The following is a 21793-nucleotide window of genomic DNA, read 5'->3' as shown; positions in this document are numbered from 1 at the left end:
TTTATCCTTAAGGTGGGTAAAGAAAAGACAAAAGTTACGCACACGACTTGAAAGTCCATATCGGTGGTGCTGATTTTTATCCTTAAGGTGGGTAAAAAAAAGACAAAAGTTACGCACACGACTTGAAAGTCCATATCGGTGGTGCTGATGTTTATCCTTACACTCCCACAACAATTTTTAAAAGCTACGCACATAAAAAAAAAGACAAAAGCTACGCACATGACTTGAAAGTCCATATCGGTGGTGCTGATTTTTATCCTTAAGGTGGGTAAAAAAAAGACAAAAGTTACGCACACGACTTGAAAGTCCATATCGGTGGTGCTGATGTTTATCCTTACACTCCCACAACAATTTTTAAAAGCTACGCACATAAAAAAAAAAGACAAAAGCTACGCACATGACTTGAAAGTCCATATCGGTGGTGCTGATTTTTATCCTTACACTCCCACAACAATTTTTAAAAGCTACGCACATAAAAAAAAAGACAAAAGTTACGCACATGACTTGAAAGTCCATATCGGTGGTGCTGATTTTTATCCTTACACTCCCACAACAATTTTTAAAAGCTACGCACATAAAAAAAAGACAAAAGCTACGCACATGACTTGAAAGTCCATATCGGTGGTGCTGATTTTTATCCTTAAGGTGGGTAAAAAAAAGACAAAAGCTACGCACATGACTTGAAAGTCCATATCGGTGGTGCTGATTTTTATCCTTACACTCCCACAACAATTTTTAACTGCGAGCACCCTTGTTTTTGTAAATTCACTTACTGCGTAGTAAAATATCTCACAACTGAGGTGCCCTGTGTTCTCACGGCCAAAATGAAAGGGGTATCCCAGACTTTATCTGAAATAGTTGAAAAGTAACAAACATTCTTTAAGTGGTTCTTCATCCACTGTTTGAATTCATAGAGGGGTGTTTATTTCATAGGAGATAGTGAACATCCACTAGGAGTGAAGTCAAAAATACTTTGATACATCTACCTCAGGATACTTGACACAAACCTCTGAACTCTTTGCAAAAAAGATGTCCAAAAAAGACACACACACACAAAAAAAAGAAAAAACTATTTTAACTGAAAGTAAAAAAAACCTTATCTTGTTCATCTGTAAAATTATGCGCTTGTGTTAAATAGCCCTTTTCATCTGTTGCAAGACGAAATCACAATGACACGCAGATACAAAAAAAAAAAAAAAAAAAAAAAAAAAAAAAAAAAAAAAAAAAAATCTAAATGATGTGTAGATTCTTTATATGACTTCTCGCATTTTGCTGATATGCATAATCTTGGTTGTCTACATCCTCATCCTTATTTTAATCCGATTCCATAGACATAAATTATACATTTTATTTAATAATGATAATAGATAGATAGATTTATTCACACGAAAAGCCCAATTGGGCCATGGTGACATACACAAAATATTCACTACTATCTGAATAGGGCAAAGCAAAGTTAAAAAGAACTCAAATAAACTTTCATTTACCTGTAAACTAAGTACTTTCAGGCTTCTAACCGCATCCAAATTCTCTATTTTTGATATTTTGTTCTTTCCAAGAAAAAGAGAAGTCAAATTCCCAAGCCCTTCGAGGTTTTCGATTACCTAAAAAACAAATAGAAAAAAAGAAAAGAAAACATTAGCAGTTTGAAGTAGAAAAAAAATTAAAAAGAAACAATATCAATACAAATTAAGAAAAGAAATGAATAAAAGTAAAAGAAAATGAAAATCAGTGACGGCTTTGGAGAATGTCCACATTTTCAAAATCAATGTACATTCAAAATGAAGAAAACACAAAAACGAAAAAAAAGCAAGAAAAATATACAAAGTGGTGATAGCTTCGTAGCACACCAAAAAATACACCTTAAACTTAACCCTTCCCCTTTTCTTATCCCCAACCCCCAAGGCTCGAACATCTCTACACCAGTATCTGGAGTATTTTAGTGTGTTATCGTTACTTATTCTGCCCAGTAAGATTCGTTATCTTCAGCGTTTCAGAAACAATAATAATGTCACAGACTTTACGGCATAGCACCACGAAACGGCGTGGACAGAATCCCTTAAACTTGTAATCCTAAAGTCTATTTCACACGTATTTTAGCTAGACATCAATCTCCTGGCATAATCAATATCTACCAGTGATAACCCACTTCCTCTTTCATAAGCAGTCCTGACTACTCCAAATTGATGGGACTTCACCTAGGCACACATGTGAACGGGGCTTAGGAAACCCAAAATAATGGTTATAATTTATATAAAACGGTGATAATTATATAAATTGCGTCCGAGGGAATGCTATTTAATCCAAAGATTAAAATTATGATCTCAATTTACAATTAGTCTCATACACATTAAATATTGTTTTCTTAGTTATCTGAAGTGATTAAATAGTCGAAAATATAGCTTTTTGGCACTGAAACAAGTCTCATAAATACATTTGACGTTTAGTTAATGAAGAATAGTTACGATAATATACTAAAAAGAAAGATAAAAGGAAAAATAATGACTACATAGCGGAAATTTGACACTAATATGTCCTGATGCAGTACATTTGATTATATACAGATACCCTAAAATGCTTAGAGAAAAGAAAAGACTAACTTTTATACGATTATCTCCCAGTTCTAAATACTCCAACTGCCTTAAGTGACCAAGATTTTCTATTTTCGATATCCTGTTTGAACAAAGAAACAATTTCTTCAACTTAGTCAGACCTTCAAGATTTTCAATTTTACTCAAGCGGTTATGAGATATGTCCAGCACTCTGAAAACAACAAAAGCTATAAATTATTCCTGCTTTGCCTTTCTTAATTTCTCTATATTAACAAATTTAGTCGTATCTGGTCATTGCTTATTTATTAATTATGTATCCCAGAACGCATATTTGGTATTTTATAACCAGTAAATAATCTGTTGAATAGACAGGTTTAATATCTGTTAACACACATAGACTAAGCTAGTGTTTATGGCAAACCTAAACATTAACAATTAGCAAGGGTAGCAAAACATATATGTCAATAAACCCGGTTTTCGGGCAATCAGCAAGGTGAAACTACACTAGGTATGGTTTTTCGGCTCAATAGTATTGCCAATTGAACCCTTCTGATTTTTTAAATCTACAAAACTAATAGAAAAACATTAAAAACAGACAAACATTTTTGTGCTATGCATGGCAGAGTATTGCTTAATGAGTCATAGCTAGAGATTTCAGTGCCCAGGGCAAATATCGGTTTGGCCAAGAAAAAACTGGCAGTGGTGCAGACTGCGCCCAGGGACCGCCGGCCCCCGTTACCCCCCCCCCCCCCCCCCCCCGAGACAAATTTAGAGAGCAATGTGGATATCAACTAATCAGCTTGAGCAAGTCAGGCATTTTTAAAGAATGAGTAAAACCATGAATAGAAGTTTGTAGGCTGATTTACCCCATCAAAGATAAATTCGAGGAGGTGAATCTAGCTTGTTCCTTAGTTTGGATTCAGCCCTCTTTTCCTGTTACTTTGAACCCACTAGAACCAGATATCAGTTCAAATTGACCTCTTGTTGCTTTTTAAGGGTAGCAGTGTACTACCAAGTCTTTCCAACGTTGTTACCTAATTCTTATCTTAATACTTATTACAAATTTGATGACGCTCTCTGAAATTCTTAACAAGCAAGCAAATAATTTAACATGGAATGCATATATTCTTTAACGAAACTTTACAAGCAAATCAAACCATAGAAGGTAGTGTAAAATATTTCAAGGTGACAATAAAAAATTTATTGTAAAAACTACACACTTACTCAAGATTTACCAAAGATTCAAGGCCCTCTATTTTAGTAATTTGGTTGTCATATAATTCCAACTCTTTCAAGGTTGTTAACGTCGAAAGATTTTCGATCTTTTTGATGAAGTTCCAACGCAAAGACAATGTTTTCACAGATTGCAAAGCTTCCAGGTTTTCTATTTTTGCTATTCGGCCATGATTCAAATCGACATCCTGGAAAAGATACCAGCCGCATTACAAACTACGAAACGTAAAACAGCAGTTATGTACACATTCTGTAGCACAACCTTAAAGGCATTAGAACTCAGAAGGCTATTCAAATTAGTACCCTCCCAACTACCTATGTACATTAATCCAATGCCATAATTCATAGTAAAAAAGAAAAAACATTTTGCAAGGAAGTAAGGGGACAGTTCTAACAGTCTATCTTGTTTTTATCATAGGTTTAAAATTAAGAAATTTTTTATTCTGAATATTTTGGCTTCATATCCAGGAACCTTTTTCAGCGGAAAGAAAAGAGATAATTAAATACAAACTAGATTAAACACTTGAAACATATTAGAAAAAAAAACGTAAAAAGATAAAAAAAACTACAGAAAAATGATATCTGATAAATTACAGCTATTGTTGTTCAAAATAATCTAAAACGGCTAAATATCATTATAACCAATTCCAATATGATTTGTTGAAGAGTTTATTGTCAAATGACGTCCAAATAATTAACGATTCGACAGTAGGGATAAATACTAGTAATTCTATGTCTGAGAATTACATTTAGTCTTGTAGTCTTGTCGACAAGTGAATGGACATTTCAATCATCAGCAAGTCACTTAAAAAGAGTAAAAGGGTATTCATGGTTTTATTTTCCACCCACCAGCAAAAGTACAGTAAATAAACCATGGATAATCAACAACACATTCAATGACACGCTAGATAACTTTGAGCAACCGGTGGAAATTCTGTAACTGAAGGCTACAAGTTAGTACATTGGAAGGGTAAAGTCTCAACGTCAAAACCCTCAGTGTGGGGCACAGCATCTCAGCGCAGTTTTCACTAAAACTTATACCAGTCTACCAAAAAAGAAATTGATAAAAGCAGATTTAAAGTTCTGGGCTGATCGCTGAAAAAGAAAATTCAGACTCTCTCCCAGTTTTACTTTCTTTAAATCCCAACAAACTTAATGAAAGTGTTAAAACACATTTTTTAAATAGAGATCATATAACTAAAAAAAAGATAGCAACCTCTGCTTCTGGGTCCAAAATCACAAGTTCATTGGTTTCCCCTTCGTTTTGCTGAGCTGTAAAAGAAAAAAAAGAGGTAAACTTACACTTATATAGAAAGACAAGGTATCAAAACTTTTCCCTACAAAACCTGCTAATGAAAACGATTCTTCAATCTACCCAACGTAACTGTTTATCAAAACATCAACAAACTAATTATTTTATATTTAAAGACTTAAGTGTCCAATAATAGTGGCATATTAAGGGAGGGAGGGATATCTTGATATTTTGGGAGGGGAAGCTGAGGTCATAAAACTATCTCACCCCTATATTTATGTCTGCTTGATAGTTCTCTACTTCAAACAAAAATCCCTATTTTGCAGTCATCAGTACGAAAGAACAAAATTTGCTGAAGCGAAAACACTGAATTTATGACATCACTATGTCATTAAAATGAGAAAAAATCACTTCAAGGTTATTTACCAGTCCCTCCTATTTCCCAATTTTTAAACACCCAGGTTTTCTTTTTTTTTAGTAGATACATCATATCAAAACGCACAAAAAAATATATTAGATTTCCAACATCCCTTCACGGTTTGAAGTTGAAAACACAAATTTTAGCAAACAAATAAAAACCAACATTCTGACGGAAGCCAACAGCCTTTTAGACATTTTAGCAAAGCCTTTTCTTCAGGTGCAACTTCATAAGATTCATTCTGGGCAACACCAATTAAAAAACATATTTTAGTTTTGTGGATGTAAATTTAAGTGACTAATGAAGAAAAAGGCGGGAAGCAATAGAAATACAGATGTAGACAACAGATAAGTAGTAAGATGAAAAAAACAAACAAATAAAATCATGACAATCTTAGAACAACTAGCATTTTTCAAACAATTCGTGGTAACGAACTGTAAGTAAGGAACGATGTGGTTCAGTGGTAACCGAAACTATAAGAAACAGAGTCTAGATATCAATAGATACATCAAAAGAATCGAATTTAAATGCTTATTCAAAATACGTAAAATTCACCAAATGTAAAGGCACCCATGAAAAGTTACGAGCCTGAGAAAATTTGCACATCAAAAGAATCGAATTTAAATGCTTATTCAAAATATATGAAATTTACCAAATTTAATGGCACCCATCAACAGTTAACAACCCTGAGAAAATTTGTCATATTTTTGAAAACACCCCAAAACATCAAGCAATCTTAATGAAAATCACACCATCAGATTCAGAATACCAGAGAAACGTGTTGTAGAATTTTCAAGCTTCTATGTACAAAAATGTGGAATTTTGCATTTTTACCAGAAGAAAGAGCACAGATGCGTGCTTTTTTATTTATTTATTATTTTTTCCCCAAAAGTGATCGTATTAAGCCAGTGATCGTAGAAGATTGGGAGATGGCTCATATGATCAGAAATCAAAAGTTCTAGTCCCTTTTTAAGTGACCAAAAATATTGGACGGCAGCTAGCCCTCCCACGCTCACTTTTACCCAAAGTCACCTGATCAAAATTTTAAGATAGCCATTTTTTCAACATATTCGAAAGCTCTAATAAATACGACTTTAAGAATGACTTATCCCCCTCCCCCCCACTGTCCCCGGGGGAAGGGCTGCAAGTTATGAACTTTGCCCATTGCATTGTATAGTATTGGCAATAGGGAAGTATATAGACGTTTTCAGAGGAGATTTTTCCGGTGGAGGGGGGAAGTTTACATAGAAGGATCCTTCCATGGATGAATTTTTCATGAAGGAAGGGAATTTTCCATAGAGGGTGAGCCAGATTTCCCAGCATTATTTAAAAAAAACGATCAGAAATTTAAAAAAAAGTTTTTTCAGCTGAAAGTAAGGAGCAACATTAAAATTTAAAACGAACAGAAATTATTACGTATATGAGGGGGGTGGCCCTCTCTGTAACACGTCACTCTTTACACTGAAGTTTTTCGAACTTTTAAAAGAGCTTATTATTCTAATTGAACGGACTTCGACATTAAAACGTAAGACAAACAGAAATTATTCCGTATATGTAACGGACTGTCCCCTCCTCAACGCCCCGGTCTTTACGCTAAATTCTTTATTGTTTTAAAAAGTAAAGTTGTGAGAAAGAGTCAAACTTTAGCGTAAAGAGCGAGGCGTTGAGGAGGGGACAGCCCCTTTCATATACGAAACAATTTCTATTCGTTTTAATTTTTAATGTCGCTCCTTACTTTCAGTTAAAAAAAACTAGCTTTTTTTTTAATTTAATTTATCTAAAAGATAAAGTGTAGTTTCCCTTCAAGGCAAATTTTATGTTTATCTGACAATCGATTGGTTTTAAACTTCGTTTTAGAGATTTTTGATTAAATGAATCAACATTTTTTTTGAAAACGAAGAAAAACGTAACAAGTTTCAATGAGTAACACAAAATTGTTGAAGTAATAAAATCAATTTTCAGAGCAGGAAAAATAATAAAGAACTGTCATTTGGCAGCATATAATTAAATCTGTTATTTGATCACGAGCAACTGAATGGTACAAAATAAAGAAGGTATAATTTAAAACACTATCAAGATATAGATTGTCAATAACATGCGATGTTCAGCCTACCGTTTTAACACTGTATTCAAACAGCCTTTCTTACGCTAGGAAAAGGGACAGGTTTTCTAAGAGCATGCGCGCCGACAGGAGAGGGGCTTACTTTATTATTACTATAAATTAATTATAAGGAAGCCAAAGGAAAAAGAGAGCCATAGGGGAAAACCATGGAAAAATGTGTGTTGTCCCGTTGTTGGCTGCCTGCCAATAGATTTTGACCCTTATTAAGGAAAATTTAAGTTCTAGTTTATGATTGAGTAACCCCTTTCAATATTTACACAAACATTTTTGTATACGATTTGGTTGATGCAAAAAAAAAAAAAAAAAAAAAAAAAATCAAATTCTTCAAAGTAATGAATGGTAAGTAAATAACGAAAGTGTAAGAACCGAACTATTGATAACATTTAATCAAAGAATCAGCTTTTTATGGTGATCCTAAATATGTATTTGTTTTTTAGTAATTAGTGCAGTTATTAGTACACAAAAAATTCATATAATTACAGAAATCACAAGGAAAACAAATAAAAAAGGGGTGATTTCGGTAAAAATATACGGTCCACTTTTGCTTGCTTTGCAAGAGTACCCACTAGCTGATATATGAAGCCACTATAGTCAGAATTATTTCCCCTGAAGCGAATGCTGGGAATTTTCATATTTCCTCCCTGAACGGATACATTTTTTTTTTTTTATTATCATTTATCTTTTTCCTAGGAGTGATTGTATTTATCTAGTTGTCACTTTGAAAAAGATTTATTTTTTTACAGTTATGAAGTATAAAGGTGTCGAATATATTGGTTTTTGGCATTCAAACTTCGATTAAAAATATAGAATTAAAAATTTGATTTTCTTAATTTAAGTTTTAATGTTTTACTTACAACAAACTTCTTTGATAATGATTTACTTTTTTATAAACAATTGACTCTAAAGGAATTCAATATTTTGGTGTTTGATAGACAAGTTTAAAACTATCGATATTGTTAAAAAATATCCGTCCTACGCTTCGGCATTGCTCAACAGAACTGAAAGCTGGGAGTTTGTATCTTAATTTTTGTAAGTAGGCTATTGTTTGTGTATTTTTTAATTAATTATTTTTTTCATTTTTAAATACTTTTACTTTAATTGACTTACTTTTTCCATTGCCTTTAGAAAAACATTCAGCTTCATTAAACAAAACAAAAACAAGTTTTTTTTTCAACTGAAAGTAATTAGCAACATTAAAACTTAAAACGAAAAGAAATTATTACTTATATGAGTGGTTGCCCCCCTCATCAATACCTCGCTCTTCACGCTACAGTTTTTCGGCACTTAAAAAAAAAAATTTTATTCTAATTAAACGACCCTTGTGCTTCAGGAGTTGTTTTTAAAGAATTCGGACAAAATTTAAACTTTAGCGTAAAGAGCGAGGTGTTGAGGAGGGGGGCAGCCCCCTCATATAAATAATGATTTCTGTTCGTTTTAAGTTTTAATGTTGCTCCTTACTTTCAGTTGAAAAAACTTGTTTTTTTATATTTAATTTCTAGTCGTTTTTTAAATAACGCCAGGATACTTGGCTCCACCTCCACGAAAAAATCCCCCTCCCCACAGAGATATCCTCTGGGCAATTCAATCCTGGCGATGATCTACCCCGATTAATAACCCTTAACATTTCCACGCCTGAAGTTGAATCGATAAGAGAAAGCAAGACATATAAAGAAATTTCGTATAGTAATTCTGGCAAATTCATCCAGTGTAAACTCCTCCCCCTGGAAACTTCCCTCTCCATGGAAAATTCTCCCCGTGCACAATCCTCGCAGAAGAAAATTCGCCCTCCCCTCCCCGACCGAAAAATATATGCATATTTCCCAATAGCAAATAAGCAATGGGTAAATTTTTTAACTTAAAATCCTTTCCCCAGGGACTGTAGGGGGTCATTTTATAAGACATAGTTACTGGGCTTTTCAATTTTGCTGAAGAAAATGCTATCTCAAAATTTTGATCAGACGATTTTGGGAAAAATTTCTTTTGGTCACTGAAAAAGGGCACTAGTCCTTTTCATTTTTGGAATGAGCCCTCTCCCGATGTTTATGTCCACTGGGTTGACACGATCACCCTTGGAAAAAAGCCCAACAACAACAAAAATGAAACAAATAAACACACATCCGTGATCTTTCTTTTGGCAAAAATTACAAAATTCCACATTTTTGCAGATGTGAGCCTGAAACCTCTGAAGTAGGGTTCTTTGATACGTTGAATCCTATGGTGTAATTTTTATTATAATTCTATGATTTGGAGGGGGCCTTTCCCCCTTTTTTCGAAAATCAGACAAATATTCTCAGGCTCGTAGCTTTTGATGGGTAATACTAAACTTAATGAAACTTGTATATTTGGAACCGGCATAATCAGCCAATTCTTTTGATATATCTATTGGAACCAGACTGGGAAGCCTAAAACAGTTATTGATACTTCTAAATCAATTAGCTTCTCAGAATTTTAAATTGACTGCAAATTCGTCCTCGTCGGGGTAAAATCGTATTTTGGTGCCCTAAAATAACAAGAAAACAAGATTTTCCCCTGACTCAATCTGTATGGTCATTTAAAAAAGAGCTTTAAATTAAAATTTTGAATGAGCTCCCTACCAATTATCTTGGACCTCTGGTTTGATACAATCATCCCTGGACAAAAACAAACAAACATGCATCGACGATGGAGCTTGAAGCCTCTATGGTCGAGTTCTCTTATATGATGTATCTAATAAAGGGATTTTCAATGAGATTGCTTACTTTTTTGGGGATGTTTTCCCTTTTTTCAAAAATCAGGAAAATTTTCTCAGATTTTTGGTTTTGGGAGGGTAACAATAAACCAAAAGAATTTTTTATATTTACAATCAGCATAAAAAGCCAATACTGCCGGTATAGCAATTGTCATGAGAGTTCCATTTTTAGTTTCGGTGAATATTAGTCCAAGTCACTTTTTACTTCCAATTTTTTAATCACAAACTATTTGATAAGATTCTCCTGTGACGAAATTTTTTTTGAACCTGTTCATTTTATTTAGTTGAATAGGAAAATAAAAAGAAAGAGGGTTAATTTGACAGGTGGATAGTAAGTTTAAATTTTTTTTTCTTTCGCTATTCTATTTTTTAATGTCTGAATATAAAGCGGATTTAAATTCGAGGGGGAAAATTGTCCTGTTATGTAATCTACGGAAGCAATAAATCCTTCTGTAAGTTTGGTTTGAGTTTGATTTTCATTTAAAATTAAATGCATAATACTTAAATATATTATTGATTAAATAAATTGGTCCCTTTGCCAGGAATCCTTGTCGTGTAAAATTTACTGTATTTTTTTTTTCATTTTGCATACAATTTAATTACTCATTTAATTTAAGAGTTTTTTCCTATAAGTATTTAAAAAACAAACTTATTCCCAAGGAAAAAATTTCCTGAAATATATTCCCTGTCACCCAACCACCACTGACATTTTGGCGTTTGCACACCCCCCCCTGGAAAATTTTCTGCCGGAGCCCTTGTCTAAGAGTATGTGTATGGTATACTGTTTAAATAATCCAAACATACTGATAAATATGGTGATGTACCAGTATTACTCCATAAACAGTTTTAAAAACAAGAATGTAATAAGATCATTAGTAAAAAAGATCATGGCCTACCATCTGGAGTATGTTCTTCATCTGAAGAAGCAATTTCAACTGGCATTTTTGAAGATAAAGCTGACTTGCGCAGGATAAGCAGAATTTGCTAAAAGTATAAGCCTATAAAAAAAAAAGTAAGCTGTCAGGCCTGACGTTCCTCTTGTTGAATAAAAATGGACAACAAAGGATAGAAACATGATAATATGATCATTAAAAACATACTTCTCATTATAAAGTAAGAATATCACTGTTTTAGGTTTTTTTAGTTTATTATGTATCCTAAGGCTATATCTGGGACCGATAGGGTTAGAGAAGCATTACCAGAGAAGGAACCAAGATATTTGGGAAAAGATTAAAGTAAGAAATATAATATTACTATTTTTAATTCATTGGCAAGTTTCATTTAGACGAGATCAACCAGAGCAAATTTGCCTCTAATGGTATTTTTTCCTATATGACTTCTACCATGCATCCTACTAGGCTACACATTTACTCAGCTTGCAAACCCTGGCTAGGATTTTGCTATTGAAGCTCAACCTGACCTCAAAGACTATCAAGAAAAGGATTTGGTTTTGTTTTTTCATCTTGAAGGACTGTTAGGACAGGCATAAGCTACCCAAATAACGTTTATTTGTACAAACTCACAGGAAGAAATCTAGCCTATAGCCAAAATTAGGGCCCAAGAAGGTGTCTATATGCTTCACGACTTTCATGCTTGTAAGGTTTTGAGGATTGTACAAGAATGACTAGCCTCTACCTGTCTAAACTTGGAAAAACAGAATTAGGGACTCTATCTTGGAAAATAGTTCTTTCAGGGGAATGAAACTTTCAGGAATTAAATCAGAGCCCGAATTATCCCCTGGGAATATATTTTCAACTCTAATATTTACTCTTCAATCTTAGGAAATTACTGAGAGAGAGAATACAGGTTTTTACCCATTTTAACTCTAGAAATAAAAATGTTTTAGCTTAATTTTGGTTCGAGTCTACTTTTCTGAGACTAAGAGTTTTGACAACTTAATTTCACTGATAAGAGAAGGTTAATGCTACATTAGAATTTTTTCTAAATTTAATGCACATCTTTAGATCTACTTTTGAAAGTTTACCTTTTCTATCACAAAGTTTGTCTAAGCTCATTAAAGGTCAGTGCTTCTTTGAGGGGAAGATGTGGAGATTTGATACTTCAAAAAACCTTCAGGTTTCCTATGCCATCCTAGCCGAGTGGATTGTTGCGCTGGATTTAGGATCCTATATCCAAGAGGGGGAGAGTTCGAATCGTCATGACCCAAATATTAGGTTTGGAACTGGAGTCAGTGGCGTGACTCTATAAGCTCAGCTAGAGTCGACCCAGCTCTAAATGGGTACCTGGAGAAATCTGGTGAAGGTAAACAGGAAGGGTGTGCGAAAGCACAGGATGGTTGGCCCCCAGGACCCCATTGCATTTCCTGGATGAAGGGTTAAGGAAAGGAGATCAGCACCACTGGTAGGGACTGTAGAGTCCAATGCTGTATTCTTTATTATTGAAAAAAACCTTCACGGGAATAATTTGAGCTCTGGAAACGTTTTTAACGTTTCATTCACCTAACTCAACTACTTTCCAGGATGTTAAGAGCCCTTCATCTGGGATTTAAAGTTTTTAAAGTTTATTTAAGAATCTGCTTCTTTTGAACTGTCTTTGTAATTCATGAAACAACATCTTCCTGAAGGAGGGAGGGGGTATCAAAGTGTGTCTTTGCAATTCATGAAAAGACATTTTCCTGGAGGGGGGGCATCATAGTGTTTAGTAATGAATACCCTCCTAAATCTGAATTCAGGCTATAGATTTATTTAAAAAAAAATTTTTCTTTTGGCAAAGGCTAGCTCAACAGGTTTCTCAATTTGCAAAAGTCAAATAAATTACAATCAAACAGTTCATGGTAACAAACTGTAGCAAGGAGTGACAGCTCAATAGTAGCAAAATATTAATAGACCCATCAAGTAATAATTGGCTTATTATGCTGATTCCAAATATATTGGACTTATTAAGTTTAGTGTAACCCATCAAAAGACACAAGCTTGAGAAAATTTGCCTTATGTTTTTAAAAAAAAGGGGGACACACAATAAAAGTCAAGGAATCTTAACAAAAATCATACCATAGGATTCAGCATATCAGAGAACCCTTCTATAGCAGTTGCAAGCTTCTATCTAAGAAAAAGGTGGAGTTTTGTATTTTGTGGATCATGCATGTGTGTTAATTTGTTGTTTTTTTCCCCAGGGATGATCAAATCAAACCAACAGTCCTAGAAGATCAGCATAGGACTCATTTGAACGGAAATTAAAAGTTCTGGTTCTCTTTTTAAGTGACCAAAAGATTGGGGGGGATACAAGTGGAGCACTATATATAGTGCTTATTTGTCTGATATTTCAACTTAGGCTTCACCAACAACAATTTTCCAGTGGTAAAAGAAATATATAAGAAATTGATGCCATTTGAGTGGTCTTTTTCAAAGCTAGCGTTTACCATTAAAGATGCCAACTGTGGCATGGGGATTAAAAACGCTCATAAGCAAATGAAATTCGATTTGAGGACAAAAAAAAGGAATATTGTGGATACTCATTTCAGTAAAACAACAAAAAAGTAAAAACAAAAGGTTTTGCAAAGTAAAGATCTGTCTTGATTGAACTATGCTGGTGATATTTAATATCTAACTAAAATCTTTTTTTGTGTTTAAAAGAAAATTTTTGCAGCTTTGAAAAGGTCATATGAGGAAATCTTCTGTCTTTAAAACAAGGCTAAAACAGAGTTTATCATGTTTAATTGTAAGGGAAGTAATCTTGCCTTCGGAAAATACTGTGGTTTGGAGATATCATACAAAAGAAGCATCTTGGCATAAAATACAAGGGCCAAAGAGCACACAATTCCATCAGCTCACAGAAACAGATTTCATCATTAACTTTTTAACAGCAGTCATTTTGCAAATGGACAACTTCACAAATTGCACTTGGCATGGTTGCCCCCCCCCACTGTGCTAAATTTCTTGTCACTAGCTCTGTTAATTAATGCATCAGCTTGTGACTTTGGGAATGAATTACCAAGACCTAGTTTGATTCTTCAAGGTTTTTAGGTTTAATGTCACAGTTTGTCTTTATGCTAACAAGTTAGATAAGCAGAGCAGACATAAAAAAAAGAACAAAAAGGACCATGGATACTTATAGTATCTAAATAGCTATCTGTCAGTCCTGTCCTCAAATTAGAAGTGAGAAGGATGACTTAAGACAAAGACAAACTATTTGCAGTACAGAGCAGCATTTACCACTATTTGTTAGTTCCATATTAGGCACAAATTTATGTCCTTTAATTAACCATCCTTTCAACTACAATTTAGCCTAAACCTTATATTGATCATGTACTAGTCCTAAATGGCAGTTCAAATTATTCACAAGGAAATCAAATATGTCAATATTCAAATAATGTTGAATCAGGATCTGTAATTCAAATCAAATCTTACAAAATAATAAATCAAATATGTCACTATTTCATATATATAGAGTTAGAACTAGGTGTAGGTTGGTATGCTTTTTTAATCAAATTTTTACACCAGATGTCTTTTTCAAGAAACTACACAAAGTCTGGCAAGCCAAAACACTGACATGGCAAGGAATTTTCCTATTAATATCTCATTGTTAAAAGTCAAAATACATCAGACTAGCTTTTTTGATTTTGTATTTTCCCCTTTTTTTCTTAAATTATCTAAAGAAATCTTGACACAAGATCCCAAGTTTTTTTCCAATCATATTTTGAGAAAGAGAAGGGAGTTAGAGAGCCATAATTGCTTATCATTTGTTGTACCTAATAGCTAGCAAACATTTATGTATCTATGTAATTTTTTTTTTGCTTTCATTAGATACTAAGCAATTGGAATGAAAACAGTAAATTCTCATCTTAATCAACTAAGTTATGTCAAGTTATATAATCAGTGCCACTTTATATAATCAGTAACACTTTCAAGTTTTTATGAAAAGTTATTACTGAAACAAAACAGCAAATCTTAAAATTATTGTGCAAATTTAACTCCATATCTTTTCTTTCTCTTCTGGAGGTGTAACAAGGTAAGTCTACTAATGTTGCAAGATGATTTTCTATTGATTTTTAGTTACCATAAATAAAAGACTATCAGACAAACAATCAAAGTAAAATGAGGGCAGCACAAAATAGTAATATAAATACAACATAACTTGGCTGAAACAACACTGAAAAAGGGCTTGAAAGAAAGGAATAAAGCATGTTTCCTCTCTGTATGTGAGAGGCCAGAGTAGGAATATCAGACTTAAATTTAATGTAGTACCATCTATGAAATATTTCTTGTTAGGTTTGCCCCATGTCAACATTCTGCACACAAGAAAACAAGATAAAACATAAAGAACATTAAAATAACTTTTAAAATAACTTTTCTGTGACTAGGCAGCAGAGTCAACTAGACACTTTGATACTAAATCAAACCAGTCCAAATTTTGTTAAGAAAAAAATCACTCAATCATAATTCATTGTGTGCCCTTATGCATGGGCCTCTTGGTAAATCTGTGTCTGTTCCTGTTATATAATATAGAACTGTATACATTTACCAGATTACTAATAGGCCTAGCAGTAAACTGACAGAAGTTTGCCTACTGGCCTAGCCTAGGGGTATTTCTTTTTGTAAAAGCCTAGAATTGGGGCTATTCACAAGGAAGCATGATAAGAAAACAATTCTTATTTTATATGCTGAAAAATTGTAGCTAACACATTTTAGAGGCACCTTCCCCTATACTTTACCCTAAGAAATACATAGCCTAAATTTTTTATTTAATTTACAGGTGTATGGATTATTACAAGAGTGATGCATGGCAAAGACATGGCTATATATTTGTACCTTAGTGGAGGGGGTGTAAAATATAATGGAAAAAACTTCAAAATGTTGGCTATGTCTAAATTTTTCTGTATAGTATAAAGTAAAAATAGTTTTCTTAATGTTTCCTTTTAAATAGGCTATCCCCAAGTCTGAGCTTATGCCATTCTTTTTCTCTAACTAATTTAAAACCTGCTATACACTTTTGCTGTAAACTGAATGGGGAAAACAGCAAAAGAACTAGTTTATGATAGTAAAGCACAACTGAGTATTATATATAGCCTACTACAGAAAAGAGAATACCCAATGGACAATGTTGTTGTTGTTGTTGATTCCAACGTTTTTGGAGCATGAATCAGCTCCGTCACGTACGTATCAATCTTGTCCAGACAATGTGTATGGAGAATTTTTAAGAAACGATGACTACTTTCAGATTAGTGAATCACTTTGAATCGTTATTTGCAGATTCTTTATTGGTGGCAAACCATTTTTTCCACTAGTATAGCCACCTACGTCAGACCACCCTAATTAATTCTATAGTATTTACAGCCGTAAATTACAATTTACATTAAATTTCGTGGGAAACACATTAAACTTATACAATATATTGAATACATTAATAAACATTTGACTTGATACAACATGACCCAAGACTGTTAAAGCACATCGAATAAACTTGAAGTTCTAATAAAACAACCCAGTGCAGAAACAGACACCCTACGAGCCCACGGAGGGGCGGATGAATGACCCACCACCGCACGGAAAGTAAAGGCACCAAAGAGCTTTAGAACTTTTCTTTTTAATATTTCACGCTGGATATAATACTTTTTACACGACATTATAACATGGCGGACATCTTCATATACATTACATACAATGCAATTTGGGGAGTCAACCAAATTCCATTTAAAGAGAACAGAATTCACTTTAGCATGGCCAGATCTGATTCGAAATATTGTTGTGGCAATTTTCCTCTCACTGTGAATTAGGTCCAATGGAGGAGGCTTAAAATCATATAGATCCAAGATTGTATTAGTGGACTTTCTTGTGAAATCAGCTTTCTCATCAATTGCGGATTTGGCCTCATAACCCTGAATATATTCACTCAGGGACAAGTTTACATCCAACAATTCACCATTTCTGCAAGCCCATTTTGCCATTTTGTCAGCTGACTCGTTCCCAGGAATACCTGCATGTGCTGGGACCCATGTAAGTTGTAGATCATAACCATGTATTAGAAGGTCATCAACTATTTTTTCAATTTGTGCAGCAGTTTCTTTGGCATCATTTCGTTTCATAGCTAAGTAATTTAATACAGATAGAGAATCAGAACAAATCAAAAAGCTACCAACTATACCGTTTGACTTAATATAAAGAAGTGCTTGATAAATAGCAATCATTTCTGCAGAAAAAACAGTAAGCTTGTCAGGTAGCTTAAATCCGCAAGAAGTACCAGTTGACGGGACTACAAAAGCGCAGCCTACACCCATTTCCGACTTAGATCCGTCAGTATATATGTGAGTAAAGTCAGTCCATTGCAGAGTCAGCCTATACCACTCTAATTTTAAAATTATTGTTCCTGAATCATTAATTCTATTATCTAGAGCTAAATTAATTACATTACCTATTCCGTTGAAGCGTGAGGAAAGGTCATCTATATTTGGGGTTGGAACTAGGCCTGGAAGGCCAGCATTACTCATCAGACAAGAATATTTATAGACTGTAGGGGAAAACCTTGGTCTAAACTGGAGATCTTGATTCCATGTAGCAATGCATTCTTTATAAACAATATGATTTGTTGATCCCATTTTTTTTAGAAAGTAACGGGCTTGAAGATTATTTCTTCTCCTCTGAAGTGATGTGACGCCAAGCTCACAGTAGAGGGCTGGGGTGGGGGTGGTTTTTAAGCAGCCTAGAGCTCGTCGGAGAACTTGATTAAAAGCTGAATCAAGTTTCTGGAGGTTGTGCTTAGTTGCTTCCCTATAGAACATGCTACCATAGTCCAGTTTGCTGGTGATTGTTGCTCCAATTAGTTTTGAAACACAAGAATATGGGGCTCCTCTTTTAGAGAGGCAGATTGCATTGACAAAGTTTGCCCTACTTCTCAGGTTACCAACAAGATAGTCGATGTGGTTAGTCCATAGCAACTTTGAATCCAGTAAGACTCCTAGATAGCAAAATTTCTCTGCATGTTGGATGTCCACTCCTGCTACCCAATGGACAAATGAAAACTTTTTAAACGAGGTCTTGTTCGATTTAGCACGTCGGTAGAGTGGATTCGCTTTCTTAATTTATGCGAAGTTTTATTTGCGCTTGCAGCGGGACCAGGCGTTTCCACCTCCCCTGGTATCTGAACGAAGCTTCAGAATGAGGGTATCCCATGATGGCCTGTCTCGTGCCAATTTTCAGTGAAAATTTAGCCATTGCTTGTCCCATTTGTGGCCGAATATAAGTTTCTGTTAAATTAGGCATTCGCTGCGGTGACGCGAAAAATGTCTCAGTCAGCAAAGCTTGTTGACGCTTGAGGTTTTGTCGATGTTGAAACAATATTGGCAGTTATCGTCGTTTGAAGTCTGATTTGACGATCAGGAGCTTAATATTGAGCGTAGGCAATGGCGGTCAAAACCTTTAGAGCACGTTCGTGAGCTGCTTTGACGGGCCACGATTCAACACCACAGAGAAAGACTGCCTTCACTGTCGACATATATATGCTTACCTTTGTTTGCAAATTAATTTCTCGACGTATCTAGAGATGTTTGAAAAGGGGAACGAAAACTACCAGTGCTCTAGATATTCTTCTGCTGATATTTTTATCACATCTTTAATTTGAATCCACCGTGGATCCCAAATAAACGAAATCGTAATCTTTTTCTAAATGGAAGCCATTAAGGGTTGGCTGGTATTCTATAGTGACGTTCAAATCAAGAACTTTTGTTTTCTGCACGTTTATTTGTAGACTGAAATAAAATGAAAAATGTACCGCTTCGTCAAGCATTTGCTGGGCTGAGTTTGAGTTCGGCGCAAGACGGATTATGTTGTCTGCGTAGTCAAGATCTATCATGTTGACATTTTTACCAATTACTTGAAATCCTTGTGCTTCAATCCTTCAAATCCTCACAGGGCATGGCTGCGGATCCAATCAATACAGTAAATAAAAATAACCGGGTGAGAGCATAAAGCCTCGTTTCACCATTCACTCGACATAAAAAAAAATGACGGCGCTCCTCCATTGACTCTGACTTGGAATGCACATCCTTCTTAATAAGCTTCCATTATGTCGGCAAACTCTTGTGGTATGCCATCTTCGAGGAAGATCTTCCCCCAGGAATTTCTGTTCAACCGAATCAAATGTGACAACATAGTTTATGAATTTGTTAATTAGTGAGAGGTTGTACCTTCACATTGTTGCGTGGTCAAACGGAGGACAAAAATCTGATCCGAGTATCCTCTACTGGGCTGGATTCTAGACTAGCTTTCCTATGTTCGCTTATCTCTCGCTGTTTGGAATATACATTGTAGAATGGTGACAAATAATTTGGCTGGAATGTCTATAAGAGATAAACCTCTATAATTAACACATTCTGTCTTTTCGTGTTTTTTCTGTAATCGAAGAAGACTTAAATTTGCCAGTCCTTTGGGAAATTCTTGGTATTCTATATTTCTGTAAATATTGACAGTAACTGGCTTCTGATTAGGGGAGGGGGGAAGGAGGTACTTTATGGAATACGTGGAATGCCCCAAGTGGAATACGTTCATCACCAGGAAAATTGTGTCGCTTCAGATTTCAGATAATATTGACAGTTTCGCCAAGGTCTGGTGGGTGGAGACCTGTTTATCCAGCGCGGCTCCTTTGAAACCAAGGGTGGCTATATCAGACTATATGCTATATGCTATATCAGACAGCCAACTAAGTCCAATATATGCATTAGTTTTGTCTTCTAATTATCGTCTTTTAATATGATGGACCACTCCTGAATTAGTGTTATATGCCGTTTTTTTCGGTCATTCAGTTATCCTTTTTTCAATGTGTGTATTTTTACTTTTAGTTACTATGGGCCGTGGCTCGCTGCATTATCAGCCAAGTGTGTTACATCATCATGAATTAAAAAAATTTCATTAGATATGTCAGTTACTATCGACTAGAGTTCGTTTTTTCTACACTATTGTTAGAACAACTTAGCATATTGAGGCTCCATAGTGTAATGGTTAGCACAAAAGACTTTGATTCCTGATATCCGAGTTCAACTCTTGGTGCAGCCTCTACAAACTTGTAGATTAATGAAGCCAAAAGATAAGCCTCTGCCGCAATTCATTCTTTTCAAGATTAGATTACTTACTATGGGCTAGAGATTGTTCTTTACTATATTATTTAGCTTTTTTTTATAACGAAATATAGAAGTTATACGCTCGCTTTTGGAGTTAAGCAAAAAAAGGCTTGGTTTCAGGACACAATTCTAACTTTGAACTGAGAGATGAATTAAAATTATCTTATTTAAAATTTTTTGAAATTATTCTAGTTTCAACTGACAGATCAGATTTTGATTCCAACCCTATAAAAATTATTGTATTTTATACAACTATATCTACATGCTTTTTACGAGCTTAAAATCGCATTTTGATCTTTTCATCCAAGATGACGTTAATAGCATTTTCCTACTATAGTATTATTTAGAGATGAAGTCTTTCGTAAAAGTTGATTCTATTTTAAAAAAAAACATTAATAAGACTATATTTAAAGCTTGTAGATATAGTTATGTAAAATGCAGCAGTTTGTTGTCCGTTGTCGACATAGCCTCCCAGGACCTGGGGGCAGGTGTTGTATGTTATACCCTGGGGGCATATATGGTACTTATTGAAGAGATGCTCGTGTAAACTACAGATAGGGCTCATTTGATTGAAAGTTGTAGCTCCCTTTTAAAGAGCCGAAAGTGGTCGGTGGCTAGCTAGCCCCCCCCCCCCACCTTTTTCTCAAAAATGTATCAGGCAAAATTTTGAGACAGCCATTTTCTTAGAAACAGTTCAAGGGTCAGATGAGAAAATTTCCTTTGTCGATACAACCCCCCGGGGCCCAGGGGCAGGCGTTGTAAGTTATGCCCTAGGGGTATGTATGATTCTTATGGAAGGAATGCTCGTATAAACCTCAGAGAGGGCTCATTTGTTTGGAAATTGAAAGTTCTAGTTATTATTTTAAGAGTCAAAAGGGATCGGAGGGCAACTTAGCCCCCCTCGCCCTTTTTCTCTAAAATACGTCAAATAAAAATTTTGAAATAACCATTTTGTTAAAAATAGTTAAAAGGTTAGATAACAAAAACTCTGGTGTCGACACAATCCCCCAGGGCTTGGGGGTAGGCGTTTTAAGGTATGCCCTGTGAGTATATATGGTTCCTATGCAAGGGATGCTCGCATATACTTCAGGAGAGGGTTGATTTTTTGGGAAAGTAAAATTTCTTGCTCACTTTTTAAGAGTTAAATGAGATCAGAGGACGACTAGCCACCCCTCCACGCCCTTTTTTCCAAATATATCATGTAAAAATTTCGAGATAGCTATTTTTTTAAAAATAGTTAAAAGGTATTCCACATTACATATTTTGGCTATGCTTGATGGAATATATCAAAATTCACTCTTGTTTCATTATTTTTATTTGTATTACTTTCTTTATCTGTGGCTGCTCAATTATGCACATGAGGAGGAGAATTTTCCCCCACCACCATCTACGCTAAGGTTGTAGTTTTTAGCGCAAGGC

At 34.7% G+C, this 21793-nt stretch overlaps 1 protein-coding gene across 6 annotated transcripts in view; it reads right to left on the bottom strand.

Annotated features, from left to right (window-relative positions):
• Positions 1-18414, bottom strand: part of LOC136030084 (protein phosphatase 1 regulatory subunit 7-like) — a 31705-nt gene extending 13291 nt beyond the window's left edge. The window contains exons 1-6 of one of the 6 annotated variants that reach the window (XM_065708739.1): positions 18263-18414; positions 11202-11303; positions 5002-5057; positions 3777-3973; positions 2601-2763; positions 1488-1604 (exon numbers count right to left, since the gene is read on the bottom strand). In XM_065708739.1, the coding sequence (XP_065564811.1) occupies positions 1488-1604; positions 2601-2763; positions 3777-3973; positions 5002-5057; positions 11202-11247 (579 nt within the window). In that variant the 5' untranslated portion in view covers positions 11248-11303; positions 18263-18414. Of the gene's footprint in view, positions 1-1487; positions 1605-2600; positions 2764-3776; positions 3974-5001; positions 5058-11201; positions 11304-16335; positions 16376-18262 lie in introns of those variants that run through there. The other 5 variants (XM_065708742.1, XM_065708744.1, XM_065708741.1 and 2 more) reach the window with 5 other exon arrangements.
• Between the last annotated feature and the right edge of the window lie 3379 nt (positions 18415-21793).

Source organism: Artemia franciscana, chromosome 8 (genome assembly GCF_032884065.1).
Source record: "Artemia franciscana chromosome 8, ASM3288406v1, whole genome shotgun sequence".
In the NCBI taxonomy this organism is placed as follows: Eukaryota; Metazoa; Arthropoda; class Branchiopoda; order Anostraca; family Artemiidae; genus Artemia; species Artemia franciscana.
Note: the sequence above shows the minus strand (reverse complement) of the source record. Positions and strands in the feature narration are given on the sequence as shown.